The 24,998-nt window shown below is 44.0% G+C and overlaps 1 protein-coding gene across 2 annotated transcripts in view; it reads right to left on the reverse strand.

Moving 5' to 3' along the window:
- The window catches only part of LOC106576776 (inositol polyphosphate-5-phosphatase A), a 281,297-nt gene that overhangs the window by 100,718 nt on the left and 155,581 nt on the right, over nt 1-24,998 (reverse strand). For both annotated transcript variants that reach the window (XM_045700743.2, XM_014154171.3), the window contains exons 5-8: nt 21,211-21,274; nt 19,590-19,693; nt 8,938-8,990; nt 7,938-8,057 (exon numbers count right to left, since the gene is read on the reverse strand). In XM_045700743.2, the coding sequence (XP_045556699.1) occupies nt 7,938-8,057; nt 8,938-8,990; nt 19,590-19,693; nt 21,211-21,274 (341 nt within the window). The remainder of the gene's footprint in view (nt 1-7,937; nt 8,058-8,937; nt 8,991-19,589; nt 19,694-21,210; nt 21,275-24,998) is intronic.

Below are 24,998 nucleotides of genomic sequence, written 5' to 3' on the forward strand. Positions count from 1 at the left end.
AGATTGGAAAACTTTTTTTTATGAAGTTGAACATGTGCTCTTTGTGACAGAATGTACACATTGTGAAATTGAAAGATTTTTTGGACCAAGTTACACTTCTCAAAAGGCACCGAAATGATGGAATGACCCATATATCAATACTTCCTTACAGGAAAAAGGGGCTGTAAGGGTCTCATGAGGAAGCATTGTTAGTTACAATGCCTTCAGAAAGTATTCAAACCCCTTGACTTTTTCCACATTTTGTTGTTACAGCCGGAATTTAAAATTGATTAAATTTGGATTGTTTTGTCAATGGCCTATACACAACACAACATAATGTAAAAGTGGAATTATGTTTAATTTCAAATTTATATTTACAAATTTGAAGCCGAAATGTCTTGAGTGAATAAGTATTCCACCCCTTTGTTATGGCAAGCCTAAATAAGTCAGGAGCAAAAATGTGCTTAACAATTCACAAAATAAGTTGCAATAATAGTGCTTAACATGATTTTTGAATGATTGCCTCATCTCTGTACCCCACACATACAATAACTGTATCTGTCCCTCAGGCGAGCAGTGAATTTCAAACAGATTCAACCACAAAGGCCAGTGAGGTATTCCAATGCTTCATTTAGAATCAAAACTACAATGCAGTTCAAGAAATATTTACAAAATAAACTAATGTGAAAAAATATTGTTTAGACGTAACAAGAAAATTACACAACAATAACGAGGCTATATACAGGAGGTACCGGTACCGAGTGAATGTGCAGAGGTACAGGATAGTAGAGCTAATTTGTAAAGTGACTATGCATAGATAATAAACAGCGAGTATCAGCAGTGTAAAAACAAGGGGGGGGGGGGGCTCAATGTACAGTTGAAGTCAGAAGTTTACATACACCTTAGCCAAATACATTTAAACTCAGTTTTTCACAAATCCTGACATTTAATCCTAGTAAAAATTCCCTGTCTTAGGGCAGTTAGGATCACCACTTTATTTTAAGAATGTGAAAAATCAGAATAATCGTAGAGAGAATGATTTATTTCAGCTTGTATTTCTTTCATCACATTCCCAGTGGGTCAGAAGTTTACATACACTCAATTAGTATGTGGCAGCATTGCCTTTAAATTGTTTAACTTGGGTCAAACGTTTCAGGTAGCCTTTCACAAGCTTCCCACAATAAGTTGGGTGAATTTTGGCCCATTCCTCCTGACAGAGCTGGTGTAACTGAGTCAGGTTTGTATTTCTGACCACAAATTTTCTATAGTTTGAGGTCAGGGCTTTGTGATGGCCACTCCAATACCTTGACTTTGTTGTCCCTAAGACATTTTCCACAACTTTGGAAGTATGCTTGGGGTCATTGTCCATTTGGAAGACCCATTTGTGACGAAGCTTTAACTTACTGATGTCTCGAGATGTTGCTTCAATATATCCACATAATTTTCCTACCACATGATGCCATCTATTTTGTGCAGTGCACCAGTCCCTCCTGCAGCAAAGCACCCCCACAACATGATGCTGCCACCCCTGTGCTTCACAGTTGGGATGGTGTTCTTCGACTCGTAAGCCTCCACCTTTTTCCTCCAAACATAACGATGGTCATTATGGCCAAACAGTTATATTTTTGTTTCATCAGACCAGAGGACATTTCTCCAAAAAGTACAATCTTTGTCCCCATGTGCAGTTGCAAACCGTAATCTGGCTTTTTATGGTGGTTGTGGAGCAGCGGATTCTTCCTTGCTGAGCGGCCTTTCTGGTTATGTCGATATAGGTCTCGTTTTACTGTGGATATAGATACTTTTGTACCCATTTCCTCCAGCATCTTCACAAGGTCCTTTGCTGTTGTTCTGGGAATGATTTGCACTTTTCGCACCAAAGTACGTTCATCTCTAGGAGACAGAACGCCTCTCCTTCCTGAGCGGTATGACGGCTGTGTGGTCCAATGGTGTTTATACTTGCGTACTATTATTTGTACAGATGAACGTGGTACCTTCAGGCATTTGGAAATTGCTCCCAAGGATGAACCAGACTTGTGGAGGTCTACAAATTATTTTTTGAAGTCATGGCTGATTTCTTTTGATTTTCCTATGATGTCAAGCAAAGAGGCACTGAGTTTGAAGGTAGGCCTTGAAATACATCCACGGGTACATCTCCAATTGACTCAAATGATGTAAATTAGCCTAACAGAAGCTTCTAAAGCCATGACATCATTTTCTGGAATTTTCCAAGCTGTTTAAAGGCACAGTCAACTTAGTGTATGTAAACTTCGGACCCACTGGAATTGTGATACAGTGAATTATGTTAAATAATCGGTCTGTAAACAATTGTTGGAAAACTTACTTGTGTCATGCATGAAGTAGATGTCCTAACTGAACTTGCCAAAACTATAGTTTGTTAACAAGAAATTTGTGGAGTGGTTTTAAAGCGAGTTTTAATGACTCCAACCTGTATGTAAACTTCAGACTTCAACTGTAAATAGTCCAGGTGGCCATTTGATTAATTGTTCAACAGTCTTATGGCTTGGGGGTAGAAGCTGTTTAGGAGCCTTTTGGTCCTAGACTTGGCGCTCCGGTACCACTTGTTGTGCGGCAGCAGAGAGAGCAGTCCATGACTTTGGTGACTGGAGTCTTTGACAGTTTTTAGGGCCTTCCTCTGACACCACCTTGTCTATAGGTCCTGGATGTCAGGAAGCTTGGCCCCAGTGATGTACTGGGCTGTATGCACTACACTCTGTAGCACCTTATGGTCAGATGCTGAGCAGTTGCCATACCAGACGATGATGCAACCGGTCAGGATGCTCTCGACGGTGTAGCAGCATAACTTTCTGAGGACCTGAGGACCCATGCCACATCTTTTCAGTCTCCTAAGGGGGAAATCAGTTGTTGTACCCTCTTAACAACTGTCTTGGTATGTTTGGACCATGATAGTTTGTTGGTGATGTGGACACCAAAGAACTTGAAACTCTCGACCTGCTCCACTACAGCCCCGCCTGTTTGGCCCTCATTTTCCTATAGTCCACGATCAGCTCCTTTGTCTTGCTCACATTGAGGGAGAGGTTGTTGTCCTGGCATCTCTGAACTCCTCCCTGTCGGTGATAAGGCCTACCACTGTTGGGTCGTCAGCAAACTTAATGTTGGAGTCGTGCTTGGCCACACAGGCGTGGGGAAACAGGGAGTACAGGAGGGGACTAAGCACGCATCCCTGAGGGACCCCAGTGTTGAGGATCAGCGTAGCAGATGTGTTGTTGCCTACCCTTACCACCTGGGGGCGGCCCATCAGGAAGTCCATACGTCAGTTGCAGAGGGACGTGTCGTGTCCCAGGGTCCTTAGCTTAGTGATGAGCTTTGTGGGCACTATGGTGTTGAATGCTGAGCTGTAGTCAATGAACAGCATTCTCATATAGGCGTTCCTTTTGTCCAGGTGGGAAAGGGCAGTGTGGAGTGCGATTGAGATTGTCATCTGTGGATCTGTTGGCGCGGTATGCGAATTGGAGTGGGTCTAGGGTCTCCATAATTATGGTGTTGATGTGAGCCATGATCAGCCTTTCAAAGCACTTCGTGGCTACCAACGTGAGTGCTACGGGGTGGTAATCATTTAGGCAGGTCACAGGGGCTATGGTGGTATGTTTGAAACTTGTAGGTATTACAGACTCAGTCATGGAGAGGTTGAAAATGTCAGTGAATACACTTGCCAGTTGGTCTGCACATGCTTTGTGTACACGTCCTAATAATCCGTCTGGCCCCGCGGCTTTGTGAATGTTGACCTGTTTAAAGGTTTTGCTCAAATCGGCTACGATGAGCATGATCACACAGTCGTCCGGAACAGCTGGTGCTTTCATGCATGCTTCAGTGTCGCTTGCCTCGAAGCAAGTCTAAAAGGCATTTAGCTCGTCTGGTATGCTTGCGTGACTGGGCAGCTCACGGCTGGGTTTCCCTTTGTAGTCTGGCATATTTTTTAAGCCCTGCCCCATCCAACGAGCATCAGAGCCAGTGTAGTAGGATTCAAACTTCGTCCTGTACTGACGCTTTGCCTGTTTGATGGTTCTTCTGAGGGCATAGCGGTATTTCTTAGAAACATCCGGATTAGAGCCCCGCTCCTTGAAAGCGGCAGCTCTAGCCTCTAGCTCTGTGCGGATGTTGCCTGTAATCCATGGCTTCTGGTTGGGAAATATACGCACGGTCACTGTAGGGACGACGTCATCGATGCACTTATTGATGAAGCCGGTGACTGAGGTGGTATACTCCTCAATGCCATTGGATGAATCCCGGAACATATTCCAGTCTTGTAGCATAGCATCCACGTCATCTGACCACTTCCGTATTAAGCGAGTCAATGGTACATACGGGTTTAGTTTTTGCTTGTAAGCAGGAATCAGGAGGATAGAGTATGATCAGATTTGCCAAATGGAGGGCAAGGGAGAGCCTTGTATGCGTCTCTGTGTGTGGAGTAAAGGTGGTCTAGAGTTTTTTTCCCCTCTGGTTGCACATGTGACGTGCTGGTAGAAATGAGGTAAAACAGATAAGTTTACCTCCATTAAAGTCCCCGGCCACTAGGAGCGCCACTTCTGGATGAGCATTTTCTTGTTTGCTTATGACCTTATACAGCTCGTTGAGTGCGGTCTACGTGCTAGCATCGGTTTGTGGTGGTAAATAGACGGCTAGAAATAATATAGATGAAAACTCTCTTGGTAGATAGTGTGGTCTACAGCTATTGCTCGCCTGAGTATTCTACCTCAGACGAACAATACCACGAGACTTCTTTAATATTAGACATTGCGCACCAGCAGTTATTGACAAATAGACACACATCCCGCCCCTCGTCTTAACAGACGTAGCTGCTCTGTCCTGCCGATGCATGGAGGGCCAGCCAGCTCTATATTATCCATTTCGTCCTTCAGCCACATCTCGGTGAAACATAAGATATTATCTTTTTTAATGTCCCGTTGGCAGGATAGTCTTAACTGTAGATCGTCCAGTTTGTTTTCCATGATTGCACGTTGGCCAATAATACGGAGGGAAGTGGTGGTTTACCTACTCATCGGCCAATTCTTACAAGGCACCCCGCCCTCCCCCCCTTTTCCTCAGTCTTTTCTTCACGCTGATGACGGGGATTTGGGCCTTGTCTTGACAAAGCAGTATATCCTTCTTCTCGGACTCATTAAAGAAAAAAATCTTTGTCCAGTTCGAGGTGAGTAATCGCTGGTCTAATGTCCAGAATCTCTTTTCGGTCATAAGAGATTGTAGCAGCAACATCATGTACATAATGAGTTACAAACAATGCGAAAAAAACGAACAAAATAGCAGTCTGTTAGGTGCCGTAAAACGGCAGCCATGCCCTCCGGTGCCATTATTTGAAGAGAACCTATTGGTAGATGGGTAACAATTAAAAAAGCAGACATTAAATATCCCTTTGAGCATGGTGAAGTTGTTAATTACACTTTGGGTGTATTGATTCACCATCCAGTCACTACAACGATACAGGCGTCCTTCCTAACTCAGTTGCCGAAGAGGAAGGAAACTGCTCAGAGACTGCACCATGAGGCCAATGGTGAAGTTTAATGGCGGAGAAAACTGAGGATGGATCAACAATATTGTAGTTACTCTATAATACTGACCTGTTTGCAACAAGGCAATAAAGTAATACTGCAAAAAATGTGGCAAAGTAATTCACTTCTTGTCCTGAATACTAAGTGTTATTCTTGGGGCAAATCTAATACAACACATTACTGAGTACCACTCTCCATATTTGCAAGCATAGTGGTGGCTACATCATGTTATGGCTATCCTTGTAATCATTAAGAACTAGGGAGTTTTTCAGGATAAAACATAAACTGAATGGAGCTAAGCACAGACAAAATCGTAGAGGAAAACCTGGTTCAGTCTGCTTTCAGTAACCTAAAACACAAGGCCAAATCGACACTGGACTTGCTTACCAAGAAGACAATGAATGTTCCTGGCGGCAAAGTTCCAGTTTTGACTTAAATCTACTTGAACTCCAAATGGTTGTCTAGCAATACGCATATGAATAAACAGAGTAAATAACGTTAGGTGCCATTTGGTGCTCATATTTCAGTCTTCAAAGGGGATGGTGTTGAGGAATAAAAACAAGCATGGAGGGTTTACATTTCAAACAGGCTCTCATGAAGTTGCTGGCCCCACATCAGCCGGAGACCAGAGGAGTGCCTTTTTGATGTGACTCAATGGAGAGGTTTGGCTGGCTAAATGCTGTTCCTTCTTATTGTTCCCTGGAGGCCTTGAAGGGCTTTGGAGATAAACACTGTTTAGCAGTTAAAAGGGCCACAGAGGAAAGGGCTTATCAGATGTGTTTTCAATGGGCCGTAAGCTGCATTATTAGCCTGGGCCCAAGATAAGGGAAGGGGCTAAGGTTGGGCCCAGCCATGGAGCTTGCTCCTTAGGCTAGATCACTGACCAGGCTCCTGCACCAGCAGCCCCTCTGGATCTCAGCTGGTGTTGTCCACTCCCCCTCCTTACCCCCTCCCCACAATGAGAGATTAGAGCTCAGAGAGAGGGAGGGAGGGAAAGAGAGGGGGCCTTAGCTATAGATATTCACCCTTTCCCTTCTCTCTTTCTGGGGTAGGAGTCAGAGTTAGGACAATGGCCAAAAAGATGGTTCCCAACCGGCCTCTGAATGGGAACACTGTTGGTGGTAGCACTTCATTCAAAGCCGGGCCTGGGCACATTGTCTTCCCCGATCGGCGGAGGAGAATGGAGTTCACTAGTGGCTGCCAAAAGGTTAGCAGCCCCTGTGAAAGGAGCAGCACATTATTCACTGCCCCTAACAGAGCCCAGGGCCTTTTGTATGCCTCCCCCCACCACAGCCAGCTTCTTTCACTCTCTCTGGCAGTCCGGATCTGCGCCCGAGTGTTTCCCCAAAGTGAGTGGTTGAGGCGCGATGCCCCCCCCCCCCCCTTCACCCCCTGCATGAGATGCCAGCCTAGCCGGAACATAGGCCTACACCTCCCACCCATCCCACAACCCATCCCCCTAGGTTACCCCTCCCACCTCCTGGAAAAAGGAAAAAATACCCTTCCATTGTCACCTTTTAATAATATGTCCCAGGAATTACCAGCAAAGGATACCTTCTGAGCACAAGGGGATTTAAAAGAGGGGAGCGTGGAAACTGCCACTCACCAGCCCAGTGCTATTCAACCTCCAGCAGAAAATTTGACATTTAGCCGTATTTACGAGATGACTTTAAAAAAAATCAACTTCAAGAGCATGACCAAAGCTGAGAAAATACGGTCAAAACCCTCAACGTAAGCAACAAGAAAGGTCCTTTTGAAACTTCATTATACAGATAAATCCAGGTAAATTATGGCTTCATAAAAATTGTAAAAGCTGTCATATTCCTCAAACACCCCCACTTCCCAGTCCATTAAACGCAGAGCATTCTTTCATCAAATGAAAGAATCAAGGAGAGAGAAAATATGAGCTTTGAAATGCATAAAACACAGCTCGTAATTCACGAGGTGTCAAAACCCTTCATAATATATGCCGGCCATATGTATGCAGTGATTCAAAGTGGAAGGAGGTGAAAGACGCTGTGCATTCAGATTTTATTTCAGTGGTGGGGGTCACATAATGCAAGGCTGCTACATAGCTTCGATTCAGTGTTAGCATGACCAGGTAGTGAGCAGGGGCTGCTTTAACACACTACATCATCCTGCTCCACCGTAAATGGAGATCACATAAATCACATTAGCATGTTAGCTGGAACGGCTCCCCTGTTTGCTTAGTGGGGTCTAGGGTGAAGGATTCTCTGCTGGCAGAGAGGTGAGTGTGTTGCTCAGGGTCGAGTAGAAAAGAAGAATGGAGAGGATGGTGAGAGGAGAGATGGTGAGATTGGTAAAGGAGAGATGAAGAGGGTGCTGAGAGGGTGGTTGGAGATAATGGTGAGATGAGCGATGAGAGAACGGTGAGAGGAGAGTGCCAGTCACCTGTCTAAAACAAAGCCAAGGGCCTTCTGTCTCATCCCGGAGTAGACAGAGGGGCTCTTCTCCCGGGCCAGTATGTTGGAGGCATCGTGGAACAGGTGGATGTTGACCAGGTCAAAGGCACTGTGGGGGAGACCGAGAGACCAGGATATTTGCGTTTGAGACACCTGAATCACATGATTGACCTCGTGGCCTGTGGACCAGTGCTATACATTTGGTTCTGTGAATGGAGCAGTAAGATTCATTTGCCTGGTTGCCCTACAGGCTGAGTGACATGTCCACTTTACTCCTAGTGGTGCTAATGCTGCTAAGCATGTCTCATTGATCCACTATTGACTATATATCGATCTCTGTAAATGAGAGTGGATGTCTCACCTCAAGACGCTTCTCCTGCTGACAAACTTCTAAATATATAGGTAAAATGTCCCTCTAATCCGTGTCCCTCTCTCTCATCCCTGTCAATCTCCCTCCCTCTCTCTCATCCCCGTCCCTCTCTCTGTCTTTCCCCCCAGGTCCCTGTCTCGCGTCATGCCCGTCTCGATTAGAGTGTTACCGTTTCAGCCCTTTTGTTCTCATGTCATCCTTCTATTCGATTACAACCCCCTCCCTCCTCCATCCCTCCCTCTCAAAATGTTTGTATTCATCTCACACAGGTTCAATTGCATGTAATGTTTTCTGTCATCTGTCATATGCAACTGCTTGGCTAACGAGATTACGTTTAATCTAATCCCGGGATGGGGAGAGAAGTAAAGCCTCTCTCTCTCTAGGGAAGACTCACTCTACCTTGCCTCTCTATGAAGACTGGACCGGAACCTGCAAAGCCCCCTGGGATATAGCCTATGGATAGTGGGGTAAAGCCAAAGTGACAGGTACTGCGGGTGATACTGCTAGGCTTTATGGGTAGTCACAGTTGGGTGTGACCCTAAAATGCACCTCAATGAAAACCTGAGAAATTCTGTTTGATCACAGGTGTAGTTTGAGGTGTACTGAGATAGAAACTCACCAGTCAGCCAGAGCCCATCTAGTCCTGATGAAGCCTTTTCTGGACCACTTGCACTGTAACAGAGGGAGACATAATGCCGACTGAATGTGAGCATGGATTGCATGGAATTGGAACTGACTGCAGTGCACCCTACATGGTTCTCAAGTAGATTACTAAGAAAAGCTCATCCATTGTTTAAAAATGCCCTTTTTGCCTTTGTGCAGATTGTAATTTCTCATTTTAGATTAACTGAAAATTATACTTTTTCAAAGTATCTCTTTTTTTTTTTAAACAAGCAATGCAGAGCTGTCTATAATTTCAATTTCATCCCCCTGAAAAAATAGAACAAATGTTATGGTTGAACTCAAATGTGCTGATTGATAAAATACCTGTATTTATGGGAAAGTTGTTTGAAAAGGGTATTTTGTTTTTAAATTATATTGGAAATTGGAAATGTATAGTCTTTCATGGAGTTATCAGAATTGTATGGGAAGGTCTGCTCAATCCAAGATTACAACCAATTGATTACTGCATTACCCCAAAAATGGAGGAGGCAGGTGGCAGCGGGAGTTAGGGAACTGGTCTGTCTGCCCAATGTAAAAGATCAAAACTGGCAGAGGAATAAAAATAGCATAAATAGGAAAGTATACCAGTTTCATTTGAGGACTAGGATGTTGACAGCTGTGCCATACAGATTGCAAAACAGTTAGGAAGAGATATTTGATGCACCGATTCCATGTTACAGGGTTGAGTAGATATATAAAATAACGCAAGATTCAAGACTTCGTGCTTTTCAGCTAAAATTATTACATAGAATTCTTGCCACCAACAAAATGTTGGATATTTGGGGCATACAATCATTACAGCTCTGCAGATTTTGTTGTGAGGATACAGAATCAAGACCATTTATTTTGGTATTGCCCTCAGGTAGCCTGTTTCTGGTCTCAGATTCAGGAATGTCTGAAAATGCATAACATTGATCTAAAATTGAAGGTAGAAATAGTATTGTTGGGAGATCTGGAGACCGGGTCAGTCAATAACTAATACACTTAGTAAAAGTATTTATCATCAACTTTCAATCTGTGGATTCTATTCCATTAGATAGATTGAAATGGAATGTTAAAGTTAGACATCACAGCATAGTTCAAATCAAAGTTTATTTGTCACGTGCGCCGAATACAACAGGTGTAGGTAGACCTCACAGTGAAATGCTTACTTACAGGCTCTAACCAATAGTGCAAAAAAAGGTATTAGGTGAACAATAGGTAGGTAAAGAAATAAAACAACAGTAAAAAGACAGCTCGCTATAAAAGTAGCGAGGCTACATACAGACACCGGTTAGTCAGGCTGATTGAGGTAGTATGTACATGAATGTATAGTTAAAGTGACTATGCATATATGATAAACACAGAGTAGCAGCAGCGTAAAAAGAGGGGTTGAGGGGGCACACAATGCCAATAGTTTGGGTAGCCACTTGTTTACCTGTTCAGGAGTCTTATGGCTTGGGGGTAAAAACTGTTGAGAAGCCTTTTTGTCCTAGACTTGGCACTCCGGTACCGCTTACCATGCAGTAGTAAAGAGAACAGTCTATGACTGGGGTGGCTTGGGTCTTTGACAATTTTTAGGGCCTTCCTCTGACACCGCCTGGTGTAGAGGTCCTGGATGGCAGGCAGCTTAGCCCCAGTGATGTACTGGGCCGTACACACTACCCTCTATAGTGCCTTGCGGTCAGATGCCGAGCAATTGCCGTACCAGGCAGTGATGCAACCAGTCAGGATGCTCTCGATGTTGCAGCTGTAGAACCTTTTGAGGATCTCAGGACCCATGCCAAACCTTTTTAGTTTCGTGAGGGGGAATAGGTTTTGTCATGCCCTCTTCACGACTGTCTTGGTGTGCTTGGACCATTCTAGTTTGTTGTTGATGTGGACACCAAGGAACTTGAAGCTCTCAACCTGTTCCACTACAGCCCCGTCAATGAGAATGGGGGCGTGCTCGGTCCTCCTTTTCCTGTAGTCCACAATCATCTCCTTAGTCTTGGTTACGTTGAGAGATAGGTTGTTATTCTGGCACCACCCGGCCAGGTCTCTGACCTCCTCCCTATAGGCTGTCTCATCGTTGTCGTGATCAGGACTACCACTGTTGTGTCGTCTGCAAACTTAATGATGGTGTTGGAGTCGTGCCTGGCCATGCAGTCGTGGGTGAACAGGGAGTACAGGAGGGGACTGAGCACGCACCGCTGGGGAGCTCCAGTGTTGAGGATCAGAGTGGCAGATGTGTTGCTACCTACCCTCACTATCTGGGGGGCGGCCCATCAGGAAGTCCAGGATCCAGTTGCAGAGGGAGGTGTTTAGTCCCTGGATCCTTAGCTTAGTGATGAGCTTTGAGGGTACTATGGTGTTGAACGCTGAGCTGTAGTCAATGAATAGCATTCTCACATAAGTGTTCCTTTTGTCCAGGTGGGAAAGGGCAGTGTGGAGCACAAGAGATTGCATCATCTGTGGATCTGTTTGGGCGGTATGCAAATTGGAGTGGGTCTAGGGTTTCTGGGATAATGGTGTTGATGTGAGTGCTACGGGTCTGTAGTCATTTAGGCAGGTTGCCTTAGTGTTCTTGGGCACAGGGACTATGGTGGTCTGCTTGAAACATGTTGGTATTACAGACTCAATCAGGGACATGTTGAAAATGTCAGTGAAGACACATGCCAGTTGGTCAGCACATGCCTGGAGCACACGTCCTGGTAATCCGTCTGGCCCCGCAGCCTTGTGTATGTTGACCTGTTTAAAGGTCTTACGTCGGCTACGGAGAGCGTGATCACACAGTCGTCTGGAACAGCTGATGCTCTCATGCATGCTTCAGCGTTGCTTGCCTCGAAGCGAGCATAGAAGTGATTTAGCTCGTCTGGTAGGCTCGTGACACTGGGCAGCTCGCGTCACTGGGCAGCTCGCAGCTGTGCTTCCCTTTGTGGTCTGTAATAGTTTGCAAGCCCTGCCACATAAGACGAGCGTCGGAGCCGTTGTAGTATGATTCAATCTTAGCCCTGTATTGATGCTTTGCCTGTTTGATGGTTCGTCGCAGGGCATAGCAGGATTTCTTGTAAGCCTCTGGGTTAGAGTCCCGCACCTTGAAAGCGGCAGCTCTACCCTTTAGCTCAGTGCGAATGTTGCCTGTAATCAATGGCGTGTGGTTGGGGTATGTATGTACAGCCACTGTGGGGACGACGTCCTCGATACACTTATTGATAAAGCCAGTGACTGATGTGGTGTACTCCTCAATGCCATCAGACCCTGGTTGCTTCTGTGTGTCTCTCTGGATGGGAGTCTGTTAGATGACTAATGTGATGTAGTTGTTGAGCGGCTTCACTGCTAATATATTGTATGTTTTAAATATTCAATACATTTAAAAATACAATCTCAAATGGCATACACAGTCATCCCATTCATACGAGTGCTATAACAATGCAAAGACAACCCTCTAAGAGTTTGTTTTGTTTCAGTATGATCCATTTCCCCTAATGGGGAGTTAACTATGGCGATGAATAAACTAATTATGGCCCAGGTCACATAATTACAAATTGACTAATTTTATTTAAAAACTTAGATGCAAATGTGTAGGCCTGAAAGCAATTTGATTGCGTCTCACATCCTTCAATCTGCATTAGTACAAGATGAACTGTATCAAATTGAATTACATTAGCATACTTGAATTAATCTATACCGCCTGGCAGAATGTATGGGCCCAATTATACAACACTGTCCAACATTGTGACTTTGAGTGTGTGAGTGAGAGAGAGAGAGCGAGTGAGAGAGAGTGAGAGAGAGAGAGTGAGAGAATGAGTGAGAGAGAGTGAGTGAGAGAATGAGAGAGAGTGTGTGAGTGTGTGAGAGTGAGAGAGTGAGAGCAGTGAGTGTGAGAGGAATGTGCTCCGGGTCCTTTGTGCAGCTGCGGTAGGCGGCCTGGTTTAAGGTAAACCAAAATAGTTTTTCATGAACATAATGCACTCAATAAATATTTTGTGATAATTTAAAAAGACAAATAATAGAACGAATACCTTACATGATGTAGTCGTTGAAAATAAATGAGGAAGTACTTCAACAAATTCAACAAAACACAGATGTTTCAAGGAAATTCATTCAGTAACCACATTTACATTTAGGTGGTAAGCAGAAATTTGTTGGCATCATATCAATTTCATCTTTATTTTACCTGACTCGCTGAGAGAGATTTAAATATGTACTGTATATATATATATATATATATATATATATATATATATATATATGACGTGATATACAGTACATATATATATGACGTGATATACAGTACATAACATTGTAAGGACTTGAATAAAGGGAAATGAAGAAGAGGATGAAGAGGATGACGGGGAGGGGAGTGAGGAGGAGAGAAGAGGGTGGTGTCCAAACCTGCTCTCTTAATGCAGCGTGAAATATATGTAATCTAAATTTAATTTAAAGAGCCATTAACTACAAATCACAACATAAAAATCCATCACGTCCCTGACGTGCAACCTCAGATTGCCCCATTTCCTCCTCCTATGACTGATTGACCCTTGTCTTATCGTTTGGTTAATGTGACACGCACACATGCTGCACACATTCCCTTCCATTCATCAACACACAGAGCTGTCATTCACAAGGGGACTGGGAAATTCAGACTGGGAGTGACAATCAACTGTCATGCACCCAATCAAACGCTAGATTGAAACGCCGACCTCACCTTAATGCCTACAGAATGTGTTACAGGGCCAGGGGGAAAAAAACCCTGGCCTGAGAGATAAACATTTACATTTCCTATTGCTCTAGGCTAGGGTTTCCAAACCCCTGCTCTAGGCAGGACAGCTGAAAAGCTGCCACTCAGGCTGGTACCACAGCCACAGTATCATCAGTGAGTGAGACAGACAGAGACAACATCTACACTTCATCTGACAGAGTAGCGTAGGCCCAGGTGATGTCCAGCCCCCCCCCCCCCAACACCCCATCGTCTGGGAAGGGTCAGGTCTGGCCTGGCCAGTGAGGGGTCACCATGGGGGCGGGTGGTGGAGTGAGGCAGTAAAAGGTTGTAAGGCTGAGGGTGACACAGGCTGACCTTCCGTGGCCAGTGATGGGTGCCCAGGCTGTGACAGTGATGAACGGCTATACAGAGTGGGTCAGCCATGACAGCCAGGCTCCCAGCCAATACAGATAAGGGACGGAGAGGGGAGTAGTGGAGAGCGAGCTATGGTGCTATAAAATGGATTCGCTATTAGATGAAGAGACACCATAAACTCCGCAGTTGTGTCCATCGGAAGTTCTCACTTCCACTATCAAATGTCACGCGTGTCATGGTGGTGCAGGATTGCGGAACACCAATCCCACCCCCCCCGGTCCCCCACCACAACACACTTCGTTTTTGTTGTCGTTGACCTTTCTTATATCTCAGCTGAGAGACCATCCCCCTATAAATAACAGTGTGCGGTGGGGCATACCCATAAGGGAATACAGGACAGGGTTACACAGGTCCCCGTAACAGATATGCACTGTGAGTAATAAGTAATACACACAAACTCTGACTGATTTGGCCTCATGCAGAACCCCCCATGTATCTTTATTCCATCATCCCCATCAAATAAGAGAGGGGAGTCTGACTGGGGTGTGCTTAGTAGGAACTGGACCAGACTGAGTGTGTGTGGGATGAGAGGGAAGTTGCTGCTGATTAAAATGTCCCAAATCCAGTGTTGTGTAGCGGTTTGAGGGAAGGACAAGCCCTTTATAGAGAGAGCGGGGACTGAGGGGAGGACATACAGTACAGTACATACAGGGGCTGGGGAATGGGGCAGGTAGCCTATAGGACAGATCTAGCTGGACGGTCTCTGGACCATGGGTAGAAACAATACCACTTCCCCATTTAAAGGGATGTTGACTTGCATTGAAAACTGGACTTGTATGGCTGCCGCATAATCATAATATCAGAGTTTACAGCAGAGATAACTAAAAGGGTGTCTGAGTGTAGTCCACAACCAATGCTTTTATGAGCAGACGTGTGGTAGCAACCAAGAAATACAAACTTGTACGGACAATGATCTATGGCCCGGTTAGTTTTTTCCACTTCCGTGCGCAATCAATGGAAAGGGGACATTGAGGTCTCGGTCGTACACTTTATTTATATAAGCCAAGGAGAAATACTTATGATGCAATGTTTTTTGGAAGCATGTATTACTGCACCAACAAATATATTTATAAATACTCGGGCGAGTTGAAAGGATTGACGGAACAACAAGAAATGACAGGTCACCAAATCCATCACATCGACCTTTCAAAAGAAATGTGCCCGCTATTTTGCCCAGTTCCTTCTTATTCAGCTTTCAATTAATGTCCCTCCCTCCTTTCTCCTCCACTTCAAGCCATAACTCACAGGCTGTGGAGTATGAAGGCAGTGTGTTTTGCATACATGGAGGGAGGGGTTGTCATTTCAGCAGACTTAACCCAGGGGACTTGGGGTCACAGTAGGATCCTGTTCACCCCCATTGTGGACATGAGAGGTCTACATGAGACAGCAAGGGTGTGTGTGACAGGGGTATGAGTAGGGGTCAAAGCAAACACACAACATTAATACAGTTGAAGTCAGAAGTTTACATACACCTTAGCCAAATACATTTAAACTCAGTTTTTCACAATTCCTAACATTTAAACCTAGTAAAAATTCCCTGCCTTAGGTCAGTTAGGATCACCACCTTATTTTAAGAATGTGAAATGTCAGAATAATAGTAGAGAGAATGATTTATTTCAGCTTTTATTTCTTTCATCACATTCCCAGTGGGTCAGAAGTTTACATACACTCAATTAGTATTTGGTAGCATTGCCTTAACATTGTTTAACTTGGGTCAAACGTTTCGGGTAGCCTTCCACAAGCATCCCACAATAAGTTGGGTGAATTTTGGCCCATTCCTCCTGACAGAGCTGGAGTAACTGAGTCAGGTTAGTAGGCCTCCTTGCTCACACACATTCTTTCAGTTCTGCCCACAAATTTTCTATGGGATTGAGGTCAGGGCTTAGTGATGGCCACTCCAATACCTTGACTTTGTTGTCCTTAAGCCATTTTGCCACAACTTTGGAAGTATGCTTGGGGTCATTGTCCATTTGGAAGATGTTGCTTCAATATATCCACATAATTTTCCTTCCTTAAGATGCCATCTATTTTGTGAAGTGCACCAGTCTCTCTTGCAGCAAAGCACCCCCACAATATAATGCTGCCACCCCCGTGCTTCACGGTTGGGATGGTGTTCTTTGGCTTGCAAGCCTCCCCCTTTTTCCTCCAAACATAACGATGGTCATTATGGCCAAACAGTTATAATTTTGTTTCATCAGACCAGAGGACATTTCTTCAAAAAGTACGATCTTTGTCCCCATGTGCAGTTGCAAACCGTAGTCGGGCTTTTTTATGGCGGTTATGGAGCAGTGGCTCCTTCCTTGCTGAGGGGCCTTTCAGGTTATGTCGATAAAGAACTCATTTTACTGTGGATATACTTACTTTTGTACCTGTTTCCTCCAGCATCTTCACAAGGTCCTTTGCTGTTGTTCTGCGATTTATTTGCACTTTTCGCACTAAAGTACGTTAATCTCTAGGAGACAGAACACGTCTCCTTCCTGAGCGGTATGACGGCTGCGTGGTCCCATGGTGTTTATACTTGCGTACTATTGTTTATTGTAAAGATGAAAGTGGTACCTTCAGGCGTTTGGAAATTTCACCTATGGACGAACCAGACTTGTGGAGGTCTACAATTTGTTTTCTGAGGTCTTTGCTGATTTCTTTTGATTTTCCCATGATGTCAAGCAAAAAGGCACTGAGTTTGAAGATAGGCCTTGAAATACATCCACAGGTACACTTCCAATTGACTCAAATTATGTCAATTAGCCTATCAGAATCTTCTAAATCCATGACATCATTTTCTGGAATTTTCCAAGCTGTTTAAAGGCACAATCAAGTTAGTCTATGTAAACTTCTGACCAACTGGAATTGTGAAATAATCAACAATTGTTGGAAAAATTACTTGTGTCATGCACAAAGCAAATGTCCTAACAAACTTGCCAAAACTATAGTTTGTTAACAAGAAATTTGTGGAGTGGTTGAAAAATGAGTTTTAATGACTCCAACCAAAGTGTATGTAAACTTCCGACTTCAACTGTACACTAGTATACACACCCATACACTAGTATACACCCACAACCAACCCAAGGGCACTAAAATCTAAGAGATGCCAGGAAATGTAATTTTGTCTCTGTTACATTGCTAGTCTTTAACCAGCGCTGTCACTCAAACATGGGCCGTACAGACCAACCCCTCCCACCATGATGTCATCAGGCCCTCTGAGTGGCAGTTTATTAACGGTGGACTGTAAAGCAAACGTGCAAGCGGAGAAAGAGAGGTGTTAGTCTCCGACAAGCTGGCTAAACTGTCTGCTGCTACATTCTACAGCTTCACCTCTCGATACGGGGTATCAAAACATTAGAAAACGACAGAAAATGATACCTTTATACAGTAGATTCTAATGGAAGATAACATGATAACAACCCATGCTCTCTGTAGCTCACATACTCTAAGGTCTTGGCGAGGTCTCTTTTCTAGTATATCATGTTTTAGGATGACTATCCAGTTTCCACAACACTCTGAGACCCAGAGCGGTACCCTGCAGAACCCAGTTGGACTCCCCCATTGCGGTCCGTCTTGTCCCAGATCCCCTGTTAATAGAATTCCTTAAGGCTGCAGATGAATGGCAAATCCAGGCGGTTTCATCTACTAAAAGACAGCATAAATCACCATGGAGGAAGCGGGGACAAGGCAGGGGTTATCGCGCGCCTGACTTCCTCATGAGAGCTCTGCATTAAAGCATTAGTGAAATTAATTCATCTTTCATAAGAGGTTTGAGCAGTATCTGTGATCTATGATAACCAATTTCTCACTACGGAGCTGGGCGGGGGGGGGAGAAGAAAAAAAAATACTCGGCCCTGATAGACTACACAAATCTGCTATTTTTAAATGTCTAACATTATCTGGAGTGCTGCTCTCGGGAGCATCATCCTGGATTCATAACCCAGCCGGGAAAGAGGCATAAATCAGGGAGTAAACTTTCTCAGGCATCTGCTTGCTTTTCGCACCCAGTTTTGTTTTGTTTTCCGGTTGTCTTCGTAACGCACCAAACACCCGTTTCTTGTAATAATTTTAAACAACTTCACGCCTCAATCGATGTAATTGGTTTTAGATCATCTTTGAAAATGGCAAACTGGGGAACTCCAAGGTGGGGGGGGGGGGGCAGAGAGAGAGAGAGAGAAAATGTGTACATGAGAGTGTGTGTGTGAAAGAGACGGAAATTGGGAGAGTACGTCTGTGAAAGGATGTATCCATCTCCTTTGCATATATTTGAGGAGGTGGCCGGCGGAGCGCGGTTGACAGATGAGCGAGGAGCATGGGGCTGACACGCGGGCACTCATGCTCTTTATTACTATATCAGCACAGCGCGACGTTCCCTTATGATGTGGACCCAGCAGAGGAACCCACAGAACGAACAGACATACAACGCACACAGGCTGCACTACGAAGCCCAGCAAGCCACCGAATTAAAGCTGTTGCAAGAGTGCCATCTCAATCTTCCACTGTTCAACTGATCCTTGTATTCATTTACTTTTTGAGGGAAAGTAAATAAAGAATAAAATGCAGAAACCAAAATAAACTTATGTTTTCACATCATAACGTATCTTTTGTGAAAATGCAAAATAGTAAGAGGAAAAACTACCATAAATGTGTAATAATATCAATAGTTATGTTTTTCTGTGGTTTATTTGGTAAAAACATATGCCTACTTTTGAAAATATTCAAAATGTATTACGCAACATAAACCATTTCGCAAAAAAAATAAAACATCTCAAAAACAAAGTGCTGCAAAAGTTTTGCAAGTAAAATAAAATAAAAACAGATATAACCAAAACTTTTTCAGCACTTGCAATACCTACTGTATTATGGGGACTAAATGCAACCATCCAAAATGTATTAACAAGGTCCATGCCTTATGCCGGGTGTACGCTACACAACTTTCAAAATCCTAACATTGCTGAGACTCACATTAAACGACAGTCTTTCATGTCGTTTTTTTGTCTTGACAACTTAGTGGTGCGCACACTAAACGATCTGGCACAGTCACACACCACAAGAATTCTCCATACCACCATGCTGTCTCGTGAAAACAATGTGATGATGTTATTAGATTGTAAAGCCTCGATCGCGTCGTTGCATTTTGGTACACCAGAAGTACATTCATTTCCAATGGAACACTGCTTTTGCCCTGCAGCTTGCCTTGCAGTTGCAGTGCATATGTTGGATCTATCGAACGTACGTGTCCAGCTGTGTGCGTAGACGGCTTGACAGATATGGCAGCAGAAGGTGAATGTTGAACTTTTGGTTGCACACATCCAGATGATGCTGAGTACCATTTTGCGTAATGACGCTATCGATGTGATAGAGGCATTAAACAGTATAGTGATAGTGGTGTCATAATGTCACATTGCTGTTTAGTGTTCATTAATGACAGCACTCTGTCAATCAAAGTCCCAGAGCTTCAGAAAGCAGTACAGAGGCTGAGAGATAGTCCCTCTCAGTCACTACAGCAACAGTGGAAGGATACGCACCTCAGGGAAGTAGTCCTGAGGAAACTTTTCCTTCTCCAACATGGGTGTGCTCTCTAGAGTGTCTGAGTAGATCTCTTTCCCAACCACCTTCTTGAATTTCTTGGCTGTGGGGAAAAACACAGACAGAAAGCCAGAGGCCGTATTAATACAATACTAGCTAGTCTTAAGAGCATGATTCACAGTTTAAACATACTAACGTCACAAAACAGTGTTGTGTAGATCTAGATTCTAGATGTAGTCATGCACGCATAAAGCAAGAGCTTCATCAGCCTACTACTCCACCTGCTGGTTGTTAGTGGAAGTATAGGGGAACTCCTGCCTAGGTGAAGCAACAGATTCTCCACGCCTACCCAGTCTAAATTCAGGTTGTGTGTTGTACTTACAAGGAGGCCTTAGGTGATCTAAGGTGAACCAAACAGCGTGACACTGTGACCCATACTCAGTGTCAGAGAGAGAGCTTGACATGCCAAACCATTTTGACCTCTCAGATATTTTTAACCTTTTGAACGCTCCGAAATTTGTAGAACTAAAGGGTGAGCATGTTTTAGTCAGCGTGTAAAAGGCTGAAAATATCTTAGAGGTAAAAAAAACTTGGCATGTCAAGATCTCTGAACCTGATCCTATGAGTATCGGTCACGGCGTCACTATTCGGTTCACCTCATCCTAAGGCATCCATGTTTTATTTCATTTATTTTTATTTAACCTTTATTTAACTAGGCAAGTCAGTTAAGAACAAATTCTTATTTACAATGGCGGCCTACATTGGCCAAACCTGGACGATCACGGCCAGTTGTGATACAGCCTGGATGTATCATGAAACTATAACACATAACCTGAACTGGGGCCAGAGCCTGAAAACGTCTCCCACATTCACCTGATATGTGGACCCGTTTCCATAAACCGTCTCAGAGTAGCAGTGCTGATCTAGGATCAGTTTGGACTTTTGGATTATTATGAATGGACAGGAGGGAGCTGAGACGCTTAATGAATATGGGTCATGGAAAATGTGGCATAGTTCTTTACCAAAGAAGCAGGTGTAACAACTGACGTCTTCTACATAGTTAAAGTATTTATTCAGTCCAGTAGCATCTTGTAAAGCGTAAATGAGCTCATTCTGGATATATCCTAATCCCATGTAAGAGGAGCACTCTGTTTCTGTGTGTGTGTGTGTGTGTATCCATGTCTGAATGCTGCATGCGTGTGTGTGTGTGTGTCCTCTCACATTCCCCCTCGCCCTGTCCTTCACTGGTGGTGAGAGGATGGTGCTAATGCTGACTCTGGTGTAATGGGAACAACGTTGCGGCTCCACATCTATATCCCCTCTTTAATTAGCCTGGCCGCCAGGCCCCTGGCCCTCTGACACCCCAAGCTGATGAGAGGGCCGTAACTGTCCAATAACCGCCGTACACAATTACCGTGGAGCCCGAAAACCCATGAATTAAATCCTAATATTAATAAGCATTACCATTCTATCTATCGCTCCTGAACATGATCTTCCCCCTGCCAATCTCAACCTTACTGGTTTTGATGGAAGCGGTGATGGGCCGTGGAATGTAGGGTGTTATATGGAGGGGGTTTGTGAGAGGGCAGGGGTAGAGATTTCATTGGGGGGGGGACTCACCTTTGAAATCAAACTGGTGGATGTTTTTCAAGGATTCGTGAAGAAAGTAGCAACTTCCTAGTGCCTGGAAGATAGAGAGCGCATGAGATTTAGGAGAATTGTTAACAAACCATTTAGTCAGAGATTCTTGGAAATAACCTGGGATTAACTAACCACAAAATCATACTGAGCAATAGAAGCAAAGATTAGTTCCAAGTAGTACAAAGCACCATTCATTTGTAGAGCTTTGCTGTGTAGAGGGCAAATAAGGTACACACACTAATCATTCCAGGCAACAAATCACACCACTCTTTAGTTTATGTACAGTATTTTCCCACAGCAGATATTGAATTAAAGCGGTCAATCGAATATACAGTGCATTCAATGCAGAGTCCTCAGACCCTATACTTGGTACAAGGCTTCCTGAAGAATAAATCATTCTAGCTTTTCAAAGGACACATTCAGATGGACTTTGGAACAACCAAAGAACTACTTCAATAGGATTAAAATCTTAATTTCTGAAAGAACAATCACAAAGTTTCCCGAGTCTGTAGACAACCCAAACAAACTGTGGGGGAAAAAATAATGCAGGGGATTTGATGCGGTTCACAGTCCACTACACGCTTTCTCTGTGCTTTTTACATCTAGGCAATAGAGGAAAAGCCTGCTCTCAGTCCGCTGGGGCTTTGACATAGCGAGCCCTCAGCCCTTGCTTGAGGATAATTCTGTCATTGGTCCTGCTGCTTGCAACCCTCCTTTCTCCTCCTACACTGCAGCATGTAGAGAATAGAGAGCAAAAGAGGAAGAAATAGATATTAGGGAGAGAAGAAAAAAATACATTGGATGACAACACGAAACGAAAGTGAGCCCAGTTCAGATTTGTGCAGGTCGTGGAATGGTTAGTGGCGGGACAAGGAAGGGCATAAGAGCTTCAAAGAGAGGGACAGAAAGAGAGAGAGCGCGGCAGAGAGAAAGAGAGACAGAGAGAGAGGGAGAGGGAGAGAGAGAAAGAAAGAGAGAGGGAAACAGAATGAGAGAGGGAGAGAATGAGAGAGAGGGAAACAGAGAATGAGAGAGAGAATAAGAGAGAGAGAGGCGTAAGTCTCCTTAGAGGGGAGGAGACAGACGGCAGAGGGAGAAAAGGACAGAGGGAGAGGGAGAGAGAGGATTTAGTCTGATTTTGTGCCGTTTTCCTTTTAGGGGCGGAGCAGACACCCTCTCTGGCAGGGGGAGAGTTTGGGGGCTCGGCAGCCAGACCCTGCATTATTTATGAGCGCCGGCACATCTTGAGATTAAACATTTGCCGATTTGTCAAAAGCACAAACATGAGGTCCTGCCCATCTCCTTGACATAGAAGTTCATCCAACGGAAAACACTGTCGCACATTTAATTGATGAGAACAGCGGCTGGTGACCCAAACCCACCACCATGCACCGCTCTTTCATTCTATCTTCCTCCCTCCTTTTTCTGAAGGAGGACAAAAAAGCGAGGGATGGATTGAAAGCAGTAGGACTCGAGGTCAACTTTCCCCTCAGCAGGAGGACGGCTTCCAGGAAGGGCCCCCTTTTAATTTCTCGTAGGTTTTCTTTATGCTCTTTTTCACCTCAAACTGCCACTGACAGAGTGAGAGAAAGAGAGGGGGACATTAGGGGGGTGAGGGAGGGAAACTGCTAGATGTCAAAATGACACCACTGTTGTTTTTGTTGCTGCAGTTTGTATATTTGGAATGAATCCAGAATAAATAGTAATTAAGCTAAAATATAAAAATATGAGTCGAAATATGAATTTCAATCACCATTAAAACTCAGTACAATTACAAACATTTCTAGCCTATAGTCAACAGAGAATCCAAATAGGCCTGCGTTTGCTTGTTTAGTGCACAGGTAGGCCACAGCATCACCCAAAAACCAACTAGTTGCAGCCGTGGGTTGCTGCATGCTCATAAATGCCGCATGGACATTGATTACTCCACAAAAACCAGCGAATGTGACCTCCCCAAAATAGAATTGATATGATGACTAAACAAATCTTAATGAATCAACCTTCAAATAAATGATAAAAAGTTGCACCTAAGTGGCTATACAGTGCACTTGGAAAGTATTCAAACCCCTTGACTTTTTTCCACATTTTGTTACTTTACAGCCTTATTCTATAATGGATAAAAATGCCCCCCCCCCCCCCATCAATCTACACATAATACCCCATAATGACAAAGCAAAAACAGGTTTAGACATTTTTGCAAATGTATCAAAAATATTAAATTAGATATGACATTTACATAAATATTAAGACCCTTTACTCAGTACTTTGTTGAAGCACCTTTGGCAGCGATTACAGCCTTGATACTTCATGGGTATGACGCTACAAGCTTGGCACATCTGTATTTGGGGAGTTTCTCCCATTCTTCTCTACAGATCCTCTCAAGCTCTGTCAGGTTGGATGGGGAGCGTTGCTGCACAGCTATTTTCAGGTCTCTCCAGAGATGTTAGAACGGGTTCAAGTCCGGGCTCTGGTGCCTTTTGGCAAACTCCAAGCGGGCTGTCATGTGCCTTTTACTGAAGAGTGGCTTCCTCCTGGCCACTCTACCATAAAGGCCTGATTGGTAGAGTGCTCCAGAGATGGTTGTCCTTCTGGAAGTTTCTCCCCTCTCCACTAACAAACTCTGTCAGAGTGACCACCGGGTTCTTGGTCACCTCCCTGACCAAGGCCCTAGTCCCCCGATTGCTCAGTTTGTCGAGCCGTCAGCTCTAGGAAGAGTTTGTGGTTGTTCCAAACATCTTCCATTTAAGAATGATGAGGCCACTGTGTTATTGGGGACTTTCACTCCTGCATAAATGTTTTGTTACCCTTCCCCAGATCTATGCATCAACACAATCCTGTCTTGGAGCTCTACACGGACAAGTTCTGGCCTGGTTCAGATCTAATCTGTCGGAAAGATATCAGTTTGTCTCTGTGAATGGTTCATCCTCTGACAAATCAACTGTAAATTTTGGTGTTCCTCAAGGTTCCGTTTTAGGACCACTATTGTTTTCACTATATATTTTACCTCTTGGGGATGTCATTCGAAAACATAATGTTAAATTTCACTGCAATGCGGATGACACACAGCTGTACATTTCAATGAAACATGGTGAAGCCCCAAAATTGCCCTCGCTAGAAGCCTGTGTTTCAGACATAAGGAAGTGGATGGCTGCAAACTTTCTACTTTTAAACTCGGACAAAACAGAGATGCTTGTTCAAGGTCCCAAGAAACAAAGAGATTTTCTGTTAAATCTGACAATTAATCTTGATGGTTGTACAGTCATCTCAAATAAAACTGTGAAGGACCTCGGCGTTACTCTGGACCCTAATCTCTCTTTTGACGAACATATCAAGACTGTTTCAAGGGCAGCTTTTTTCCATCTATGTAACATTGCAAAAATCTGAAACTTTCTGTCCACAAATGATGCAGAAAAATTAATCCATGCTTTTGTTACTTCTAGGTTGGACTACTGCAATGGTCTACTTTCCGGCTACCCGTATAAAGCACTAAATAAACTTCAGTTAGTGCTAAATACGGCTGCTAGAATCCTGACTAGAAACAAAAAAAAAATGATCATATTACTCCAGTGCTAGCCTCCCTACAATGGCTTCCTGTTAAGGCAAGGGCTGATTTCAAGGTTTTACTGCTAACCTACAAAGCATTACATGGGCTTGCTCCTACCTATCTTTCCGATTTGGTCCTGCCGTACATACCTACACGTATGCTACGGTCACAAGACGCAGGCCTCCTAATTGTCCCTAGAATTTCTAAGCAAACAGCTGGAGGC

This window comes from Salmo salar, chromosome 18, assembly GCF_965601325.2.
Source record: "Salmo salar chromosome 18, fSalSal1, whole genome shotgun sequence".
NCBI lineage: Eukaryota > Metazoa > Chordata > Actinopteri > Salmoniformes > Salmonidae > Salmo > Salmo salar.